Below are 20,851 nucleotides of genomic sequence, written 5' to 3'. Positions count from 1 at the left end.
AAAAACGCACCTTGATTCCCACGCGCATGTGCAATTGTTCCATAGTTGGCATATCGCAAATAAAATTGTCCGTCATCTTTTGAATACATGCCAAACGCGCCATGAAACAAGCTTGCTTATGTTGGTGTTTCTTTACATTTAATAATCAATATATTTTTTACTTTGACCACACCTGCAACAGTAGTCCGGAGAGTACAACCGATTCTAACAACGATGGACTACAAGGCATTCTACAAATCGCTGTGGGATCGAATGTCACAGACAAAATCTGGCGAGTCTGAGGACTATGAGCATATATCGGGTATGCTCTCCGGGTTTGAAGCAGCCATCAACCGGAGCACCGCCGCCGGCGCACTTATTCCCCGAGACCAGTGGCTAACCTCTTTATCCGTGGCGGCCAGCTTTGCCGCCACTGGCTTTGCATGGTCCGCGCCATCAGTCGCTCGGCAGGCCAATGCGTGGATAGCAGCAATAGCAGCGCAGCTCAGAATTACTGATTCGACCGGATCCGTGAAAGTCTCTGCGGAATTATTCCGCAGTATTTGCACAATCAGCGTGCTTCCATATTTCAGCGCGAAGGCAGAGAGTGCCCAGGACACATATGTGCTAATGGGCGACGACAACCGGAAGGATGTCGGTCGGGGGTCGGATGACCACAAGTGGAGGGACCACCCTCAATGTATAGCGACGTTCCAGTGGGCCCTCGAGCACTTGGTTGATTCAGACGTTACCACCGTCATATCGATTATTCTGCCGGTGATATTGGCGCTTGTGGACGACTACAGCATCATGGCCAAAATCCGCGGCCTCCGCTTGGCCATCCTGCTGATGGAAAAAGTCGGTGCCGAGTTTTTGCGCAAAACCGGGATAGCTGGTATTTTGGAGAAAAGCATCGACGGATGCCTGGTTTTCCGATCCGACGAGGGCCAATTAGGCATCGACCTGCTTTCTGCCGGATTCAAGGCAGCGATACAGGTTGGCCGCATACAGTATGCTCGCTCGGACGATATGCGATACACAGCGCGGTGGTGGGCGCTGACAGAGAAGGTCATCTCCAATGATCTGTATGTGTCGGATAATGTGGCTGCTATTGAGGTGCTTTGTCGACAGATTGCGCCCTTGTGCAAGGCGCTGGGCCCCGCGATCGCTCGGTATTTGCGCCCACTGGTGGGTGTTCTCACAAAGGGACTGCATTCGCCGGTTTATTTGAGCAGCAATCTGTGTCGGCTGCATGTGGTCGTGTTGGAGCAGCTACAAGCGTTGATCGAGGTGTGTCCGCAGAGAATACACGCGTATTGTAAAGATGTAGTGGCCGCAATGGCGTACTCGTGGGTTGGAATGCAGAAGGGGAGTGGCGCTGGTGTTGGCGGCGGAGGTTTTGAAGAATTGCGGGGGAAAATCATTGCTGTTTTGAACAGTCTGCGTAGTGCGTGCCCTGAGGAAACGAGGCAAGCAACTATGCAGCTTGCAAAATCGCGGCCGGCGGCGTTTGCTGACTGGGAAAAGTACTTTCATTGATGAGTTTGCTGAATATAAACATTCATATATACTTTTTTTTATTTTTTTATTTTTTAAAAAAATAGAACAATTTAGATAATGACAAAAAGTTACAAATGATAATTAATGTATAACGCTCCCCTTGCTTCAAAAAAAAGTTAAACGTCAAATGCCCATAGCTCCAAGTGTCCGACTATGAATTCTTGCTGGGCGTCTGTGTCCCGGTTCCGAGGGTGCGACGGATCAAGACAAAGCGGCTCGTTGTTAAATGTCGGACAGCGAGCAGAGTAGCCGTGTAGGAAATCGCTTTTGAACCACAAACCAAACTTGCCGCGGCCACCGCCTACGGCCACAAAATCAGGATCGCATAGTATAAAGTATTGGTTGTCGCCAGAGTACTTGAATGCCTTGACGGCATCCTTTTTGCGCGACTGGGGGCTGGATCTGTATGCCTTCCACAAAAAACTATACAACAAAAAATTGTAATTATATGTTTAGCAATGTGTCAGTACTTTAAAAAGGTTGTTAAATGGGCTAATTCACAAGTGGCTCGAATAGTGCAGCTGGAAAAATGGTATACATGAGAAAAAATAAGTAAAAATGTGTCACTTACCATGTGCCATCTCCATAGAACTTTGGCTTCAGCTGCAGTGCCTCATTTAAATACGCCCCAAAAACCTACACACGCACACATGATGCACAAGGAATAAAGAATGTTTATTTATCAGTGTGAAATTAACGATTGCAAAAAGCGCCTATCTTGTAAAAAAATTTTTTTACATATTTGGCACGGCGTCGACACGCAAGCATCTGTTACAATTGAATGCACTTGTGAACTTACTCTTCCTTTTGTGTCTTTTATGACTAGCATCAGCTCCTTTTCATTTTCGCACATGGCGAGCATTGTGTGCATGCTGGTGCCCTGTTGATCCATGCTGTAAACAAGGCGCCAACCCTTGGCCAGACGCTGCTGAACAGGAAGCAATAGCCGCAACTACAAAAAAATTTGAAAAAAATTAAACAAACATGGGGAAAGAAAAAAGTGTGGAGTTGTTAGCGCACAGGCCATCATTCGGAGCATATGACTTGCCTTCTTAGCAAATGCAGAAATAAAGTGTCAGGCGCACAGAAACCCCCCTCCCCCCAAACAAAACCCTTCATGTAATTATTCTTACCTCCTCTGCAATTGTCGCTGTTAGAACCTTTGGAGTGTCCTCGTTACGGCCCTGTAGTTGTACAGGCCGGCGTGGCGGCAATTGCTGCTGCACCGGAGCACTTGCAGCGATAATCCCAACGTGTGGATCCGCAGTGAATACATGTGGGACAGCCAAAGGCGTGTCCATGGCCTCCTGTGTCGCGCACGCAGTGGCATCCAGCCTCCCAATCTCCAAATTATCAACACTATCTGTATTCTCAGTAGACACGCGGTGGCTCTTTGGGTCATTATGTACATCCAATTCTGCCAAAGCAAGTGGAGCTAACAACTCTTGGCTGCTGCTGCCTCCAGTGTAGCTACTGCTGTGGTTTTCGTCCAAATGCTGCTCGTCTGCGTGCTTACTGCGCCCAAAGCGAAACAGACGCGATGTCAGAGACTCTATCCTTGTTGGCGGCAGAGTCTGAGTCGGAGGTTCTTCCTTGGACACTCCAGTGAATGAAGCTAATTTGCGCAAATTCCTGACCAGAGAGGCCGGCGCCGTATACGAGTGTTCGAGTGGCGTTGGCTCTGGCGACACTTCAGGGTCGCTGTTTTCCATGAAATAGGGACCTTGGAGGCGGTTAATGAGAGTTGGGGGTGGCTCGGTGGATTCGGGTAAAATTTCGAAAAATTGTTCAAATTGGTTTCGAGGTTTGGAAAGAGAAAGGACCCTGGAGGGGAAGGACTCGATGTTAAAAAAGGAAGAGGAGATTGACGTGAGAGATGAAGAAAGTGCGGGGGGTTGATCAGCCTCGCTGCCTTCGCTTGGCGCTGAAAAGGACGAGTGTCTGCATTCCACAGTTGCTTTTGACAGTGAGACCAGCGGTTCGCAGCTCTTTTGTGGGGTGAGTGTTTTGGCAGATGCAGAAGGCGCAAATGTCCTGGGAATAGCCATAGGTGCTGTCCAGCCTTTGCTCACTTTGCTCATCCTTGTATTTTGAAGAAAAAAGTATGTAGATATCTGGGTTTTAAACAAAAAAGCGGTAAATGAAATAATGGCAAGATATTTGTGTATATGTGTGAGTGCGTAAAGAGGCGTTTATATTATTGCAGTGACAGAGGAAATTAAAAAGTTAGAAAAGGAGTAGAGGATAAAAAGGTCTAGACTGAAATATGCTTCTTTTATTTGTGTTTGCGCGCAAAGGTGAAGATTTCTTTACAGCCTTCGCAAAGGCACACGAAAGAAAGGCCAAAACGAAGAGTAAGAGATTCTCAAGTGGTCACGCTCTCTCGTATGATAAAAAAACTTGTGCATTCCGATACTAGCGTGGGGGGTTTGCTGTGAATGGTGCTGGAAGTAATACTGTACGAGAAGAATGCCGTTGCTCTTATATTTCTCGTGCACCCTTCTTTCAAGTGAAAAATAAACTCACAGAATTGCCTTGCATCATTTTTTGTACCGTTTTTTATCTCCCTCATTCATGCAGATTTGAACAGAGCGAGTGCTTTCGTCACCTGTCGTGTGCGTGCATGAGTTTTGTCCAAAAATAATTTAAATCCTGTTTTTTTGCCTGCTTCTGGATCGCACGTTATCAGCCCGGCCCCACTTGATTTTTCCTCTTTTTTTGCTTAAAATATTTTGTTGAATTTCACCAAGGGGTTTTGTCTCTCTCTCCACCTGAAAGGGCCCGAATTCGCTGTCAGCTGCTCTCCAACATCACGTCGAAAAAAACCAACCTTTAAACAAATCACAAATATGGCCACCATATCGCTAGTAGCCGGGCTCGTATCCGGCGTCGTTCGGCGGGCCGTTCCTACAGCTGCCATTGCAATGGGCGCCTCCTACCTGGCGTCAAAGTCTCTAGCGGCATTCACCAGCCCCGATGCCAAACCCGATTCGTCGCGAGGCATGCGGCCGCTCTACGAGACACACAAGCCAACGACCGGACTGCAAAAGGCCTTTGTCGCTGCCGGAGCTGCGCTGATGGGATTCGGAGACCCCACTGACGGCACGTACATTGCGGCCCTGGGTGATGCCACATCGAACGGCTTTTTCGGCAGGATGCGTGAGCAGATGATTAGTGATCCGGTGGGGCGGCGGATCCTTAAGGAGCGGCCCCAGATCTCTTTTACGTCCGAGCAGTGGGAGGCGCTGGCTGAGCTTCCCGAGGGGTCATTTGGGCGCACATACTATGACCAGATGCGCAGAAACGGTATCTCGTGGGCCACTCGGCCGCCAGTGCGCTTTGTAGACAACGAGGAGGACGCGTATATGCTTTTGCGGTACCGCCAGTGCCATGATTTTTACCATGTCATTTTGGACATGGATATTTCGGTCGTCGAGGAGCTTGCAATTAAGGTGTTTGAATGGCAGCAGACTGGGCTGCCTGTCGGTCTTATTGCGAGCGCATTTGGTCCGCTGCGTTTGCCCCAGAAGGAGCGCCAGCGCTTTTTCGCGCATTACCTGCCCTGGGCCATGCAGTGCGGCGCCCAGGCCAAGCCTATTATTAGCGTGTATTGGGAGGAGATGTGGCATCGCAGCGTCGATGATGTGCGCAAGGAGATGGGCGTCTGGCTGCTTTCGGAGCGCAACAGCGTCACACACGCCGAGAACTCGACGGCTATATTGCCATAATCATACTATGTTCTCACTTTTAGAATTTATATGTCTGTGTACATGTTTTTCTTTCATTTTCTTGCGAGCGTTTAGAATGCACCCTTATTTTTAAAAGGTCAATCATCCTTTCTTTTTAAAATACCAATATGAAAAATTGGACCTCTTAAACCATCGCCACCGATGCAGTCTTGGTCTTGGTCTTGGTCTTGGTCTGTCCGGTTCCCTTCTTGGCCTTGGACCGGGCTTTTTGCGTAGCGTGACGCTTAATCGCAGCCTTCTTTTTCCTCAAGCGCTCCTTCCGCTTCATGCTGTCGGCGTTAACGAGCATGAGTCCATGATACCGTGCCAAAAATGTGTCCAAGTCAGCCGGCGCAACCAGGCTGCTGATCTTCTTCGTCTCTGTGGCTGCCCGGACTAGCGTCGCGTACTCGTTTTCGTCTAGGGAGAGTTTATCAACAAGAAGCCGCATGGCATCCTCGTCTGTTCCCTGCGCTGCCCTCTTCTTCTGCCGTTCCTGTTTCTTGCCCTGATAATCAACTACAATATAGGTTATTCTTTGAAGAAAGAATTTTAGTTGTGTGTAAAAAGATATTGATTTTCTTTTCAAGTATTCGCTTACTCCGTTTGTTTCCCAGGACAAAACAATACTTACACCGCTTAATCGTTAGTGTCACGCCGCCCTTCTCCTTGGTCGCCTCAAACAGTCTTGGAAGCGCCTTTAAAAACTACACAGTCAAAGTCAACCGATAAAAAAAGAATAAGACGAATTTAGTCTTATTTTCGCTTCGAGTTTTATCCTCGTTAGCTGCAGCACGCACGCGCGTAATTCCCGAGTGATGTGAAATTGGTCCACATTACCTCATCCTGATCCAGTAGCATTTAAAAGTATGTGTAATTTTTTATCTGAATTTCAAAAAGAGAGAAATAATAATAATATTAACGTTGAATACGTAGGGAAAAAAGAGCTAAATTGAATTGAGCAACAAAAGGGGCATTCGTGTTTGGGCTGACCATTTTTTCATGCAGTTGCATTTTTCCCTTACGTGTTTTTGGGATCCAATCAAATGACTGCTCATCATCTCGATCAGACAGTGCATTGCCATTTTAAAATTTTAATTTGAGTGGGCAAAAAATTTAAACCCCCCCTAAAGCACAAATGAACGCATTGTAGCAGTGAAATAAAATAAAAAATAGCCCATCTTTTTATTTGTAAATTGATTGGAAGTATTTACTATGTGTCGATTTATTTTTAGAATGCCCGCTTGATGTAAACTATAAATTACTTTGCCAATGGAAATTTTGTACAAATGCACAAATGTTAAAAAAAATTTAACTACAGCGCATTATTTTTTATTCGAGAATAATTTATTGCTGGACATATAAAAGAATGTTTTTCCTTCTGTCCAAAACCCCTTTTCTTTCAATAACTCATTCGTTTACTTTATTGTTTATTACAACTTGTAGTACTCAGCAAGAGCTAAACTCGATCACGAAAATGGCACGAGAGACATTTATGGTTACAATTGTATATTTTAAAGCTATAGCCCCCATTAAATATATACCGAATCCTACTTTATATCCGTACACAAGTAGCACAACCGTTGGATGTGCGTTAAAATCAATGAGCAAAAAATTTAAACCGAGGCCAGGATACCATGTTGCATTATATACTATGTCAGAAGACCTGACTCGTCTAGATAACTCAAAAATAATTATGCAATTCTATAATAAATCATCAACGCTTGCTATGAGGGAAGAACCTATCGAATTAAATCATTAAATAATAGACAAAGCAGTGGGCTACTTTGAATTTTTCACGGAAAATGCGTAAAGTTAGTCTCTGTTGACAGCAAAAATAAAGTAGAACTAGACTACTGAACTCATAAGTGCTATTTGGAACACGCACCTATATATTATTATAACTGTGGTTTATAATATTAAGAACAATTAATTTTTGTTGAAATTAGCCTGGCTAAATTTTTATTATTATTGTTTAATAAAACGATTTATTAGTGCAATATACATGCTAGCTGTTGATCTTTCCAAACTCGTTTTCGTAAATTGACTTGACCCATTCGTACGACTTGTCTGTAGCGTCCTTCCAAGTATCGTCCACAGTGTCCTTGGTGCTTACATCAAGGCGGTGGCCAGCCCAAAGGCCGCGGTGGATATCGACATTGTTAACCATGGCTACCGAGTCATCTGACGACCAACATATGCGCGATAGAATCAAATCGCCAATATTGAATTTGGCTAGCGTGTCGTGGAATGCTTCAGCGCGCACATACTCCTTGGTGGTCAGATTGCGAAGTATGTAGCTTTTGTCTTGCTGGCTCATGATCTTGTATTTGGGAAGAAGCTCTCTCGCTAAACCGTAGTGTCCAGAAAACAACACGCGTTCGCAAAAGCTGCTCATTGGATCTTCATAGCTGCAATCTTCCCCAAAATCATCAGCCAAGCGGAACAGGTTCTTCTCAGACAACTCTGCCTCCTCTGAAGCGGTGAGAACTCCAGGCGGGTAATCTTCAATGTAGTCTCCGACGCAAATGATGCGGCATCCAGCCCAGACCCTGTTGCCCTCCTTGAAGTTGAAATAACGAGCCAGGTTGCGACGGCCAATTTCCAACGTGCGGTAGCAAGTCAGGGCAAAGCACCAGACGTCAACCACCGGCAGGTGCAGCATGATCGTGTCCAGCACTATGTCTGGTAGAGACTCGATTACTGAACCCACATTAGTTGTGTGCTCGCTGATCGGCCTCGCTGACAACGGCCTATCGGGAATATAGTAAATGCCGCGAGTTAGCATTCTCGCAATATATCTTGGGCTGCTGCCATCAAAAATAAACTCGCCAAGTTTACCGTAGCTGCCAGTAGCCTGTCTTTTGTCTAAGCAAACGAGTCTCCAGTACTGGCCCATTGAGTGCAATCAGTAGCGTGGTGAATAAAACGAGAATGTGAAAACAAAAGTGAAGCTGAAGAGAATATAAAAATACGGCTATTTAAAATTGATTTCAAAGTGAATATAACAAAAATAAGAAAGAATTGCTTTCAACAGAAATGAGTTTGGCTAAACACATGCATCGAAGCCTGTGCTGTATGCGCGTGTAAGAACAACAAAAATAACAAATGCTATTTGGTCGATTAAAAATGCTTGTGGCCGTCAGAGCTTATGCAATCAAACTCGAAGCGCGTTTTGGTGATACTGATTTAGAAGATTTGTGCAATTTGGATCAATAAGTATTAAGCAAAGCTATTGAAATGATTAGCGTATATTCTGTAACCAAACAAAACATTCAGCCGTACAATCGTACAATGCATTTAAAAATCCTGTTTTCTATTTTGAAATTGCAATATCCAAGTAACTGACTGCGTGACAATCGCATTGTAATTATTTTGGGTTGGTCACCAGAATTCACAACAAAAATAAACAGCCCCAACCCAAAAACAGGCAGCATCAAATGACCTATCTTGTTGGTCAGCTTTACATGCGCTGTCGTATTTCTCTGGTCAAAACAGTACATTCCGCATGATTCCAACAGAAAACACCTGAATACAAACAAAAAATGTGCAGTGTCCAATGTTTTGTTTCCAAGTTTTTTCTTACAATGAAAGCCAACATTGGCAAATATAAAATATATTGGTTTCCGTAAACAAATACATGTCTCACATTCACTTACCCCTTATTTTTTGTCACAGAACAGTGTGCTTGTTTGTTGGAGGGTGTATTAATTGTCTATTCAAATATCAATTGTTTGTGTTTCAAGTTGGGCCTCTTACCCAGGTTCTCTAAATATACATGTAAATTTTCGGAACAAAATTTCCCCCCCCCCAAAAAAAAAAAAGATATCATTGTTTGTCTTGCAAAAATGGCCGAATGCATGTTTGTATTTTTGCAAATATCAAAATCACTTTCACTTTATTTCACGACATAAATAATGCAATGTTGACATCAAAATGATGCAATGTTAACAACATTTTTCTTCAAGCACATGGTGATATATCCTGCTGCTATTTTTGGCAGTTTGGGCTTGCTTCATTACCCAAATACAAGCCTCTTGGTGCAAAAAACGTGGGAAAATTATTTTAGGCTGGCCCAAAACAAAGAACTCGCTGTATTTTTTATTTTCCATCTCTTTTTCTAAATGAGAGGTCTGTTTTAGCTGCCTTTCTCACCCATCCATTTGAATGCCAGGTTTCATATAAATAGAGCGTCCACTTCCCAAGTCATTTCTTTGGTTTCTCATCCCCACCACAATTTGTTACAACACTACTTACCAATTACACTTTACACACCATGTTTGTATATGGAATATACCACCAGCGACCGCGGATACCACTTACCTCCTCTTGACTTTTCAATAACCAACCCAACCCTTTGCTCGCAAAATCTACAGTCCACATTTTCACTTTCAAAACACAACTTATGCCAGGGGATGTTCGAACACACCCACCGGCTTTCCACGTCAAATCCTCTTTCGTCATACAACCAGCCCTCATCTTCATATTTCGTCTCCCCATTACCCACTCCTCCCTTTGCTGCTACCCGCCCTCCTTGCTAATGTATTGCCTGAACAAAAAAGAACAACAAACAAAAGAACAGAACAAACAAAAAAACAGAACAAACAAAAAAAGAACAAAAAAAGATGAGTGTCCATGGGCCTTGAAACATTGTAAAATGTTCTCGGGGTTTATTAAATTTATTATTAAATACATGGCGGCACAGCAATCATTACAAGTCTGATCAGCTTGTGATGTTGTAGATGCAACTCATAAAAAAAATAAAAATAAAAAACAGGCAATACAAAGGCATAGAGGTAGGGAGCTAAAAAGGTAGGAAGTGTGGGAAAATCAAACAAACAAAATTTTGGCACTATAACAGCCACTAGATTATACTCATCACACGTTTCTTTATCACTTTCGAGCTGCTGGGCACTTTGACACGCTTGCCGATGCGACTCTGGGCTACACATCCAGTCCACCGCCAATTTCTTATTTTTCACTGCGCTCGGCTCATAACTAGAGCCAGCGTTTTTGAGTGTATAATACAAACTAATAAAATTTTGTATATATTGAAACTTGTTAGATGAAGTAAAAAAATAGAGATGAAAATGAATTAAAATTCACTTGAAAAAACATTTAGTGACAGCTGGTATTTTTCTTTTTATAATGGTAATTTCTACAATGTCGCAATATATTTTCATTTACTAATATTTTTGGCAACGAGCCAAGTGCACGTAAAATAAAAAATTGCTTTATTGAAACAGGGTGGAATGCAAGCACGAGAAAACAAAACCAGCAGTCAAGTCAGTTTTTACCTTTGTAATTGTTTTTAAAACCACGCGTTTTCCGCATTGTATTTCCTTTTTTCAGTTGAAATCCCGTTAAAGAAATAAATGAACATGCATATCTATATTTTTAAACTAGCACATTATTCTCTTCTTTTATTTTTCTCCTAATTTTTATCATTTTGTCAACCAACTAGTTTATTTTTCATTTGTTTTCAATACCACATTTTTCAATAACACCATACTCACTTTTCACCGTAACAAGAGCCACTGAAAGCGTCAACATGTCGGCGGACAATACTACTGGCAGCGCTGACACAAATCGTACAGAGCCAAGTGAGTCCGAGTCAGAGCCAATTTCTGAGACTACATCTATGTTTGACTCTGCATCACACTCTAGTTATAGCACTTTTTATGGCTCAAGCTCTAGTTATATGTCCGCCATGAGCTCTGAGTCTAGTTCAGATTCGAACTTTCAAACCAGCTTAGAATCAAACTCTCAAACCAGTTTAGAATCAAACGCCGATTCTGATGGTGGGAATTGGTGTTCGTGCATATGCAGTTAGATTTAGTACGAGCATCACGGAAAGCCATTTATACGTTGTGCATCAGTTTAGCTCGAAAAGTTGTTTACTGGTTGCATTTTTTTGTTTTTAAATTGTACATTTTTTGCATTTTCATAAACAATAAATATTATTCGTAGATTTTCAGTTTATTCTAAAGTAAATGGCAATTTTTCATGCGTTTCTTATATTTCCCTGTTGTGATTTGAGGGGAGCACTAGTTAGTTGTCTAGTGTTAAAGTTATGTTTGGGGTCTGTTATAGTTTTTATTATCAATGGAATCAAAGGCGTAACTAAGGCCGACCTCATCTTATATATATGTCATGTTGCCTTTATTGTGCACCTCACCAATTGTGCACTCCGTTGGCAAGAGCTGGTTCTTCTGCAGGCAGACTGGTGGCTCGGCATGTCAATACTATGATCTTTGCATATGTGCGCTCAAGCATATGCATTATGGAAAGGAGAGGTATATCAGGGTGTCACTATTGTGTCCCCTTATTTGATCCTGCATGGTGCCATCTATGCTCTGTTAATCGGCATGTGGTTGGAGGCTCGTTTCACGATTCTCGACTTCAGCATCCACTTCCATATCATCAGGCTGCTCAATACTATATTCACAGTGCTGCCCACACAGTGCTGCCCCCTTTTGTAGTTCCTTAAGTAATTCTTAATACATAAAAATATATTAATTTAGACCCACATTTTCTAGAGCGTTACTGTGATACAAGAAAATCTGGCTTGTCTCCGGCGATTGATTAATGAACCAATCACTAGTTAATTCCCTACTTGGATATGCAGGAATTCGTACGCATACATAAATACTAATGAATATGAATAGTGGAGGCTGTTCATCCCTTGGCTTTCTTTTAGTTCATTTTGTCCAAATATATATTTTTAACATAACAACTGTTGTGGTTCCTTCTCTCTTTTCCTGACCCTGCTTTCTAGATAATAAATATATATTTGAACAAAATGAACTAAAAGAAAGCCAAGGGATGAACAGCCTCCACTATTCATATTCATTAGTATTTATGTATGCGTACGAATTCCTGCATATCCAAGTAGGGAATTAACTAGTGATTGGTTCATTAATCAATCGCCGGAGACAAGCCGCAATTCCTTGTATCACAGATATAGTAACCGATTCCAGTAACAGAAGTGTGATTTGGTTTCTCGGGAAGCCAATACGAATATTTGAATAGTTGAATATTTGCTTTTAGTTGCCAACAGGATCGGGAATCATAATTTCACGTATTCAAAAATAAGATGCCACAGTTTCTTATGTGTCTTTAAAATGCAAATGATGGTGTTGAATATTTGTGAAATGTCTACTATTATACAATAGTATTTATAGATATTAATATATCATATTGGCAAAGAAAATACAGCGGACTATTGACCACAGTATCCCTCTATTCGAAATATTGGTTGATGGCGATCAACTGATTAACCAGTCTTGGCTGTTTAGCCACACAAACAATAAGTCACACAGTGACCAGAGCAATATGCTCTCTTCTCTTTACCTTTTCACAGTGCATAGCACTTATTTATTAAATATACTTTATATCATTATGGTTTATCTACACGCTCATAGAACATCTTATTTTCCAACATGAAACCTTCAACAAAAAAAACTATTATGCTGCGCATGCACACACACAGCTATGAAGAGAACATTGCCTTAGCATGCTCTCACTCACTCCAGCATCGGCATGTTACAACAGTGTATAATTAAAGAGGACATTCATTGCTTCCAAAGAGAGAGCAATTCCTGGCTGCCTGACAACCGCTCTTTTTATATGCTCTCCTTATGACATAAATAAACTATAATAAAAACTTATCATCATTGCTCTGATTGCGACGCGCGTAATCAATTAATCTCAGTAAGGCAATGTGCAACACCATGTGCCTCAACTGCGACAGGCATGCTGTTGTAATAAAACTCGCAAACAAAAGACAATTACAATTTCGCACAAAGGGTAAACTGAATTGTATATATCAAATGTTTTGTCGCGAGCTGCTGTCCTTTGTGAGACAGCGTATACAATTAATTGCAAAAGCCAATTGTAAAGGCCGCGATCTCGAGCTCTTAATCATAGACCGCAAGTCTCGCGATGCAAAACCACCATGTGCAAAAATCATTTTAATTAAACTCGACAAAAATTGCACAAGTTATTTCAAAATATAGATATTAAAATTCAAAAATAAACACATAACGTTTAAATTTCCTTCCTGACCTTCTCCAACGCCTCATAGAGCGCCTTTGCAAACTCCGCATTCCTGACTCTCACCAAAAAGCGACACGGTTTCCCATCAACAAAAACCATCAACCCCACGTCCTTTTTGCCCTCATTCATCTCCACATTCATATCCTTAAAGATCGACGCATTCAGCGTAACGCGATCAGATCCATCCTGACGACACAAGATTCTCGCACGCTTTGCTCCCGAATCAGTCACTACAGATGAGTTAATCTTAAAGTTGTTGATCCCCAGATCCTTGTACTGCTTGGTCTCAGAGTCCCACTGGTAAAGTTTGCTCCGCACTAGGTGCTCGGTTGTCTCGCCCTCTTCGCCTGCTGTGCTGGGCTCCTTCTTGGGCTCATCCGCCTGATCATCGTCCCCGTCGCTACCCTCGACCTTGGAAGTAGCGGCGGCGGCGGCAGCGGCATCAGCAGCATCAGTGGTAGTAGTGCTGGACGTGCTCGTGTTAAGCCCAAAGGAGAAAGACGGCTTGCCCGTGGTCGATGGCTCGGCGGGCTTGGTAAATTCAAATGAGAACGGCTTCTTTTCGGCACTCTTGCTCGGGGAAGCCTCAGACTGGCCTCCGGCGGGCTTGCCAAAGCTGAACGAAAACCCGGAGGTGCCCGAGGTGGTTGTGTTGGCATTGGACGAGGGAGAGACAGCTTTGCCAAAGTTGAACCCAGTGCTCACTGGCTTCTCGGTGGACGAGGGAGAGACAGCTTTACCAAAGTTGAACCCTGTCGTCGCCGGCTTCTCAGCAGCAGCTGCGGGGGCAAACGGCTTGGTTCCAAAGTTAAACCCAGTCGTCGCCGGCACCTTCGCCTCCACTGGCTTATCCTCCACCACGGGCTTCTCCGCCACGGGCTTCCCCTTTAGGGCATCCACATCCATACCCTGCTTCTCCTCAGCCTTCTTCGTTCCATCCGCAGCCGCAACAACAGCCGTTCCCTGATTAATCTTCCTCCAATGCTCTGCATACTGCTCCAAAAGCGGGGTCAAATCAACAAATGCATTGGCCTTCACAGCATCTCCGACCTTCTTGACCAAAGAGACATTCAACCCACGGATGCTCTTATAAAAAGCCTCTGACGAAACCTTGTCCGCGTACGACAGCGGCGCAGATGGGGGAACAAAACCCTTGGAAAAGGATGCATCCTTGGAAGCAGTAGTGGCGCTGGCAAAGGGCAATCCCGCGGGAACAGAAAACCCAGCGGTTCCGGAGGTGGCGGAGGTGCCAGAGGCGGGTGGCTTAAACGAAGTCATGGTGAAACCACCCTTAGCTGCAGGTGCTGCTGCTGCTGCTGGCTGTTGGCTTCCAAAACTAAATCCTTTAAACAACGCAGGCTTTCCGCCATCACCCTCGCCAGAAGCAGTAGCGCTAGCACCAGCAGCGGCGGCAGTTGAGGAGGAGGAGGAGGATGACAGAGAGAAGGAAGGATTTTGAGCAGCAGCTGCTCCGGCAGTAGGTTTTTGTGAAAATACAGAAGCAGCGGCAGCGTTAGGTTCGGCATTGCGGAAGCGGGATTTGGGCATTTTGATCTGACGCGTAGAGAGAACTTCCTTGTCGGCCATACGGAAGGTGCCCTCACCAACATCGCTGTTGTTTTCAGCGTCGGTGTCGCCGTCGTATTGGTTGAGCTGTGTGAGTTGCCTATCGGCGGAGCGTTTGCCCATGATTGAATTGATTTTCGAAAGGATTGAGAAATGTAAAAATAAAAAGTAATTTTCAAGAGAAAGGAGGGGGAAAAAGTAATTTTTCTTAGGGTTTGGGGTTGGGTTTGGGTTTGGGTTTGGTTGGTTGGTTGGAGGTATGATGGAGAAAAAAATTTTCTTTTTTCTTTTGGATGATGTAGGAAAAAAAGGAAGGGAGGGTAGGGTGTATGTGAGAGAGGCCGAACATTGAGGCCAAATTCGAAACGCGTTCAATAAATAGCAAATAATTAAAGGCAGGGCAGGGCAGGCTTAGCGAAATAGTGGGCGTCATCCCAAACAAAATTTTTTTTAGGACGATAAAGGGAAATCAGCCACCAACAGGCTGGGCCTTGTCTGATTTTCCTCCCCTCTCTTTTCCTCCCCTCTTTTTTTTTTTCTTCTTCTTTTTCTCCCTGTACATAAATCCAATCCAATATCCATTTAATCCATCCATTCTGTTTTTGTTTACGTTAATGCACACGGCTGCTTCATCATCACCATCATCGCCATCATCATCACCAATACCATAAGCATCAATCGCTCATTTAATGGCCAGCAGCCTCCAGTCACTTATCTCCGAATACGGGCACCTTGTCGACGGCGACCTAATAACGTCGATCTGGGCCGAGCAACAACACGACCCGACAAAATGCCACAATATCATCCGCATGCTCAGCGGCCAACAGCCAACAGTCACCCACATGGCGCCAAGAAGCATCACTAGCAACAGCAGCGATACTGTCACCACCAATACCACGGCCACCGGCAGTCACAGCGATAATCCCAACCATCCATCCACATCCTCTTCACTGAGCGAGCCCATCGAGGCTATTGACTCGCCCAAGGAGCTAGTGGATTTCCTCGAAGCTTGTTTCCCAGAGTGCGGGCGCGACTACTTGCTGAGCAAAGTGGACGAGATATTTAGAAATGTGGGCGGAGAAAAGGTGGATCCCGTGGAGGCATTGGACATGGTCGCTAACTCGTTCTACAATGACCAGGCGGCTGTGGACGGCCAAGAGTATAGGCGCGGAACAGCAGCAATTGCAGATCGCAAAATGGAAACAGCCTTGGATGCCATTGAGGCGCAATACACCGTGCCTTGTGCGCAAAAGGGCAAGCGCAAAGGGAGGGGCAAAGCTCGCGAGGAGCGAAAAACAACAATGCCATCCACGGCTGGCTGTGGGGCGGAGAGCCGCGGGAATGCGTGGGAGTCAATAGGCGGCGATCTCGAATCGCTGTGTGCGATATTCCCGATGCTGCCCATGGGCACAGTGCGGTCCGCGTACCACCGCTGCGGGGCCAGCATTGACCGCGCCGTCGGCGAACTGGCGGATCGCGTGGAGCGCACCCAGGTGCCGAAGCCAGCCCCCGGCCGCACACAGTGCATTTCCGAGGCTGCCGTGGCGCAGACCGTGGCCACGCTGCGCGAGCTGTTTGCTGATGTGGACGAGGGTGCTCTTGAGCGCGCGGCCAGGGAAACTGCGGATTTCAACGCAGCCATTGACCGCGTCTTCCAGATCTCCAGCAAGCCCAAGGCCACGGCTGAGGCTGGGGCTGAGGCTGGGGCTGAGGCTAAGCCCGAGGCTAAGCCCGAGGCTAAGCCCGAGGCGGAGGCTAAGACTAAGAGGGGCGGTGTCAAATGGCACCGGGCGCCGGAGCTCTCCCGCCACCGCGTCCAGCCCACCAACGCACCTGCGGACCGCCCCGCAGTGCACGACGTGTTCGACCGCGTGCCGCTTTCGGCTCTTTCGGGGGCCGCGCGCCAGTGGGCATCCGAGCACCGAGCGGATCCCGCGTACTGCCGGCAGCGCGCCTCGGAGCTTCTAGCGCGGCGCAACGAGCTCTACACGAAGGCAGCCTCGGCCTACGGCAGGCGCCACGGGCTCCGGCACCATGGCGGCACCGCGCTCTACTACTCCACCGAGGGGCATCGGCTGGATGTGCGTGCGCGGGTCTGGCGCATGCGGGCGGCGCAGGCGAGTGTCGCGGAGATGCGCAGGGCGGATGCCGGCGTCGTGGATTTGCATGGGCTGACCAGGGCGGAGGCTGTGGCCGTGGTGCTGGAGGAGGTCGAGAGGTGGCATGCGGCGGGAAAGTGCGGGAGACTGCATGCTGTCACTGGGCTGGGGAACCACTCGGTCGGCGGGAGGGCTTGTTTGCACCCGTCTGTGGTCAAGGCGCTGAGGGAGCAGGGATGGTGGTTTGAGGAAGGCAGGGGGTATGTCGATGTCCTGGGCGTGGTCACAGCTGGTGCGCGCATGCGCTTTGGGGGGTGAGGAGCCATAGTTGATTTTGCGCAGTTTCTTTTATGCTTTGCTGAATCTTTTTTTTCATGTCGTCTGTGATTCCACCAGCTTTTTCATGTGGTCTGTGGCTCTACCAGCTTTTTTCTTTCTTTCTTTCTTTCTGCTTTGCAATGGCTGACATGGGAATATCGATTACCGGCCGCGCGCCCAACCCTTCAACCAACGCCACGGCCACGGCCACGGCCACGGCCACGCCCACGCCCACGCCCACGCCCACGCCCACGCCCACGCCCACGGCCACAACCACCAGCATCGACATCCATCCCCAGCAATCGGTCGAAGGCTGGGTTCTCCTTGTAACCAACGTGCACGAGGAAGCGCGCGAAGAAGACCTCCGCGACTTCTTCTCAGACTACGGCAAAGTGCGCAACCTCCACCTCAACCTCGACCGCCAAACTGGGTTCGTCAAGGGCTACGCCCTAGTGGAGTATGCTGAGGAAAAAGAGGCCCTGGCTGCAGTGCAGCGCGCCGCGGGGAAATCGCTTTTGGGGAAACAGGTGGCGGTGGACTTTGCGTTTGTTAAGGACCCGGTGGTCGAGAGTGGGTCGATAAGACGCGGAAATGTGGAGCGCGGTGGTGGAGGGTGTGGAAGGGTGCGCGAGCAGAGGAGAGATCGCGAAAGATCCCCCGACCGAGGCTTTTGAAAATGCAATTTATAATAGAATCAAAATTTACACACGCTGCACTCTTTCTTCCCTCCTCTATTCGCTCCAATAGTAAAAAAATTAAATAAAAAAGTACATTATTTTGTTTTATTATTCTGCTCTACCATGCCCCCTTCCCCCACAGCTGCACTTCGGACTCTGTGGTTCGGTCCACACACGATCCCGCTCTCGCAGACATTCCTTCTCACGCCGCTGACCTACGGGCTCGTAAACCTCAAGCCCATCCGCCCCGGCCACGTTCTTCTCGCCACCCGCCTCCCGCACCCGCGTTTCTCCGACCTCTCCCCCGATGAAGTCGCCGATCTGTTTCTCCAAGCCCAGCGCGTCTCCCGCGCAATTACCCGCCAGTTCAACGCCCAGTCGCTCACCCTGTGCATCCAGGACGGCAAGGAGGCAGGCCAGACTGTGCCGCATGTGCATTTGCACGTTATCCCGAGAAACGAGGGCGATTTTCCGGATAACGACGACGTTTATGAAAAGCTCGAGCACACGCATAGGATCGACAATGAAGAGAGGACGCCGAGGAGCCAGCAGGATATGGCTGGAGAGGCCGAGATGCTGCGCAAGGAGATTGGTGAATGGAACACCGACACTGATTTTTGAACGGAGCACGTGATTTTACATCTTATCGAAATGAAAAAGAAAAAAACCCACCCCTTGCACAGACAGACGATCAGCCATTTTGTCCGCTCCGCTTTCCTGTCCCGTTCTTTTCTTTCCTTTAGTCATCTGTCTGCTCTGCTGTGCTCAACTTTATACACACCTACCCCCAAAACAATCCAACGAGTATTATTTTTACCATGTCGTTTTTATTCAGACCAACTACTCTCACTCTGATTCCGCGGACCCACAGCTCGGCATTAACAGCAACAACATCAGCGTCGCTGCACACGGGCCGATCCACCCCGACTATCCTGGGCGCACTGCCCACGGCCGACTCGCGCGTCGGCACCGTGGCGCTGCACCGGGTGCATCTTGTAGTCTGCAACTCGTCGTCTGCGGAATGGCCCTCCAGGGTGGAGACCATGAGCGAGCCAATAACGACCCTTGCCCGAGGCTGCGGCAGGCTGCCCGGACGCGCAATGGTAACCCTGTCTGACTTCGCCCCGGTCCGTCCACCCTCCCCTTGCTCGTGCTCGTGCAACCCAACCCCCCCTACGGCCACCAAGGTGGTGGATAATAAGGGCAAGTATGATCGCATTGATGTGGCCGTGTTCCCACTGGGCATAGTTGCCAAGCAGCTAGACACCAAGGGTGCGGAGATGCTTCTGGAGTGGCTATCCCGCGACACTATACTGCCTACTTCGTGGTCGACCGACAAGGGGAGTGTGCCGTTTGACCATGCGTGGTTGGAATTGACCAAGAACAGGCATATTTTTGTCTGCACGCACGGATCTCGCGACCGCTTGTGTGGCACACATGGGGGTGCTTTGTTGCGCGAGGTGCGCCGCGTTATAGAGGAGCGCGGAGTGGGTAAGCATGTTGCTGCTTGGGAGACTTCGCATGTTGGCGGGCATAAGTACGCAGCCAACGCTATTATATATCCGAGAGGCGATTGGTACGGCACCTGGTGTGATCGCTGTGGCAAGGGTGTGGACGGTGCAGCGGGGAGTGGTGATTCAGTTGTGGAGGATGCTAGGGCGCTGGTGGATGCGGCTTTAAGGGATGTTGTTTGGTGGGACGCGTGGCGCGGCGCCACCAATATGTCCAAGGAAGATCAGATCCAGACGTGGATGAAGAACACTGCCGCGGAGAATACTGAAATGACTGAGGAAAGGGAAGAGGAGGAAAAGGCTGCTGCCTGGGTGCCTCCCAGCACATTGTCAAGGAGAAAAAGCTCGTAAATATAATAGTTATATTTGGTTTGTAGAAAAAAAGAATATGGAAAAAGAGAAACATTTTAGCTGCGCTTTGACTTTTTCTTGGTCGGCTCAGCTTCGGACTCCGAAGAAGAGCTCGAATCAGAGCTTGAATCAGAGCTCGAATCAGAGCTCGAAGACGAAGACGACGGCGCCGATCTCTTCTTGCCCTTGGGCGCTTCCTCGCTATCCGAGCTTGAAGAAGAGCTTGAAGAAGAGCTTGAAGAAGAGCTCGAAGAAGAGCTCGAAGAAGAGCTAGAGTCCGAATCGCTGTCGGAGCTGTCGGAGCTGTCGGAGCTGGAGCTCGAAGAGCTATCGGAGCTGGATGAGCTCGAAGAGCTAGAGCTAGAGCTTTCCTTCTTAACTTCCTCCTCTTCGTCAGAACTGGATGACGAGCTAGAGTCCGAATCACTGGACGAATCGCTAGAGCTAGAGCTAGAGCTAGAGCTAGAGCTAGAGCTAGAGCTAGAGCTAGAGCTAGAGCTTTCCTTCGTCGTCGCTCCCTTCTCATCCTCAGAGCTTGAATCGCTATCGGAATCGCTAGAGTCTGACGAGCTAGAAGAGCTGGAGGAGCTGGAACTCGAGCTTTCCTTCTTAGCTTCCTCCTCTTCATCAGAGCTGGACGACGAGCTAGAGCCCGAATCGCTGGACGACGAGCTAGAGCTAGAGCTAGAGCTAGAGCTTTCCTTCTTCGTCGCTTCCTTCTCATCCTCAGAGCTTGAATCGCTATCGGAATCGCTAGAGTCTGACGAGCTAGAAGAGCTGGAGGAGCTGGAGTCGGAATCGCTGTCAGAGTCGCTAGAATCCTCAGAGCTCGAAGATTTTTCACTACGAAAAAGAAAAATTAAGATAAAACATTTAGCATCTTTATCAACCTTCTCTCAAATAAAAAACCACACTTTATTGTTTTACACTCCCGTCTTTCTTATAAGCTTACGTCTTCTTCACGGCCTCGATAAATGCACGCATCGTCTTGTCCTTCTTTGCCG

At 46.9% G+C, this 20,851-nt stretch overlaps 10 protein-coding genes across 10 annotated transcripts; 6 read left to right on the top strand and 4 right to left on the bottom strand.

Annotated features, from left to right (window-relative positions):
- Positions 1-53: 53 nt before the first annotated feature.
- Positions 54-1,573, top strand: BX661DRAFT_183952 (uncharacterized protein). Its single transcript, XM_051536357.1, has 2 exons — positions 54-120; positions 185-1,573. Exons 1-2 carry the CDS (start codon positions 102-104, stop codon positions 1,516-1,518), a joined length of 1,353 nt encoding a protein of 450 aa, XP_051391051.1. The 5' UTR covers positions 54-101; the 3' UTR covers positions 1,519-1,573.
- Positions 1,548-3,785, bottom strand: BX661DRAFT_183950 (TLD-domain-containing protein). Its single transcript, XM_051536356.1, has 4 exons — positions 2,673-3,785; positions 2,339-2,491; positions 2,111-2,175; positions 1,548-1,962 (listed from the first exon to the last, which is right to left on the bottom strand). Exons 1-4 carry the CDS (start codon positions 3,618-3,620, stop codon positions 1,656-1,658), a joined length of 1,473 nt encoding a protein of 490 aa, XP_051391050.1. The 5' UTR covers positions 3,621-3,785; the 3' UTR covers positions 1,548-1,655.
- A 430-nt stretch (positions 3,786-4,215) lies between these two features.
- On the top strand, positions 4,216-5,353 carry BX661DRAFT_183949 (coenzyme Q biosynthesis protein Coq4-domain-containing protein). Its single transcript, XM_051536355.1, has one exon. It carries the CDS (start codon positions 4,389-4,391, stop codon positions 5,265-5,267), a length of 879 nt encoding a protein of 292 aa, XP_051391049.1. The 5' UTR covers positions 4,216-4,388; the 3' UTR covers positions 5,268-5,353.
- Positions 5,354-5,376: 23 nt separating this feature from the next.
- Positions 5,377-6,239, bottom strand: BX661DRAFT_183947 (uncharacterized protein). The gene is made up of 3 exons (XM_051536354.1): positions 6,108-6,239; positions 5,902-5,974; positions 5,377-5,786 (listed from the first exon to the last, which is right to left on the bottom strand). Exons 1-3 carry the CDS (start codon positions 6,126-6,128, stop codon positions 5,413-5,415), a joined length of 468 nt encoding a protein of 155 aa, XP_051391048.1. The 5' UTR covers positions 6,129-6,239; the 3' UTR covers positions 5,377-5,412.
- A 1,036-nt stretch (positions 6,240-7,275) lies between these two features.
- Positions 7,276-8,166, bottom strand: BX661DRAFT_171658 (uncharacterized protein; the record flags this gene model as incomplete). Its single annotated transcript, XM_051533725.1, has 1 exon — positions 7,276-8,166. The coding sequence occupies one exon, from the start codon at positions 8,164-8,166 to the stop codon at positions 7,276-7,278; it is 891 nt and encodes a 296-aa protein (XP_051391047.1).
- A 5,057-nt stretch (positions 8,167-13,223) lies between these two features.
- Positions 13,224-15,378, bottom strand: BX661DRAFT_183939 (uncharacterized protein). The gene has a single exon (XM_051536353.1). It carries the CDS (start codon positions 15,012-15,014, stop codon positions 13,317-13,319), a length of 1,698 nt encoding a protein of 565 aa, XP_051391046.1. The 5' UTR covers positions 15,015-15,378; the 3' UTR covers positions 13,224-13,316.
- Positions 15,379-15,580: 202 nt separating this feature from the next.
- BX661DRAFT_225098 (uncharacterized protein) lies at positions 15,581-17,308 on the top strand (the record flags this gene model as incomplete). Its single annotated transcript, XM_051538932.1, has 1 exon — positions 15,581-17,308. One exon carries the CDS (start codon positions 15,581-15,583, stop codon positions 17,306-17,308), a length of 1,728 nt encoding a protein of 575 aa, XP_051391045.1.
- Positions 17,309-17,607: 299 nt separating this feature from the next.
- BX661DRAFT_130689 (uncharacterized protein) lies at positions 17,608-17,868 on the top strand (the record flags this gene model as incomplete). The annotated part of the gene is made up of 1 exon (XM_051532550.1): positions 17,608-17,868. A coding segment is annotated over one exon (261 nt), but the record flags the coding sequence as incomplete, so codon positions are not given.
- Positions 17,869-18,108: 240 nt separating this feature from the next.
- On the top strand, positions 18,109-18,606 carry BX661DRAFT_143932 (bis-triphosphatase-like protein; the record flags this gene model as incomplete). The annotated part of the gene is made up of 1 exon (XM_051533024.1): positions 18,109-18,606. The coding sequence occupies one exon, from the start codon at positions 18,109-18,111 to the stop codon at positions 18,604-18,606; it is 498 nt and encodes a 165-aa protein (XP_051391043.1).
- A 197-nt stretch (positions 18,607-18,803) lies between these two features.
- On the top strand, positions 18,804-19,847 carry BX661DRAFT_198977 (Sucrase/ferredoxin-like-domain-containing protein; the record flags this gene model as incomplete). The annotated part of the gene is made up of 1 exon (XM_051538284.1): positions 18,804-19,847. One exon carries the CDS (start codon positions 18,804-18,806, stop codon positions 19,845-19,847), a length of 1,044 nt encoding a protein of 347 aa, XP_051391042.1.
- Positions 19,848-20,851: the final 1,004 nt, after the last annotated feature.

This window comes from Kickxella alabastrina, assembly GCF_025024165.1.
Source record: "Kickxella alabastrina strain RSA 675 chromosome Unknown BX661scaffold_14, whole genome shotgun sequence".
Taxonomy (NCBI): Eukaryota; Fungi; Kickxellomycota; class Kickxellomycetes; order Kickxellales; family Kickxellaceae; genus Kickxella; species Kickxella alabastrina.
The sequence above is the reverse complement of the archived record's forward strand: the minus strand, read 5'-3'. Positions and strand labels throughout refer to the sequence as shown.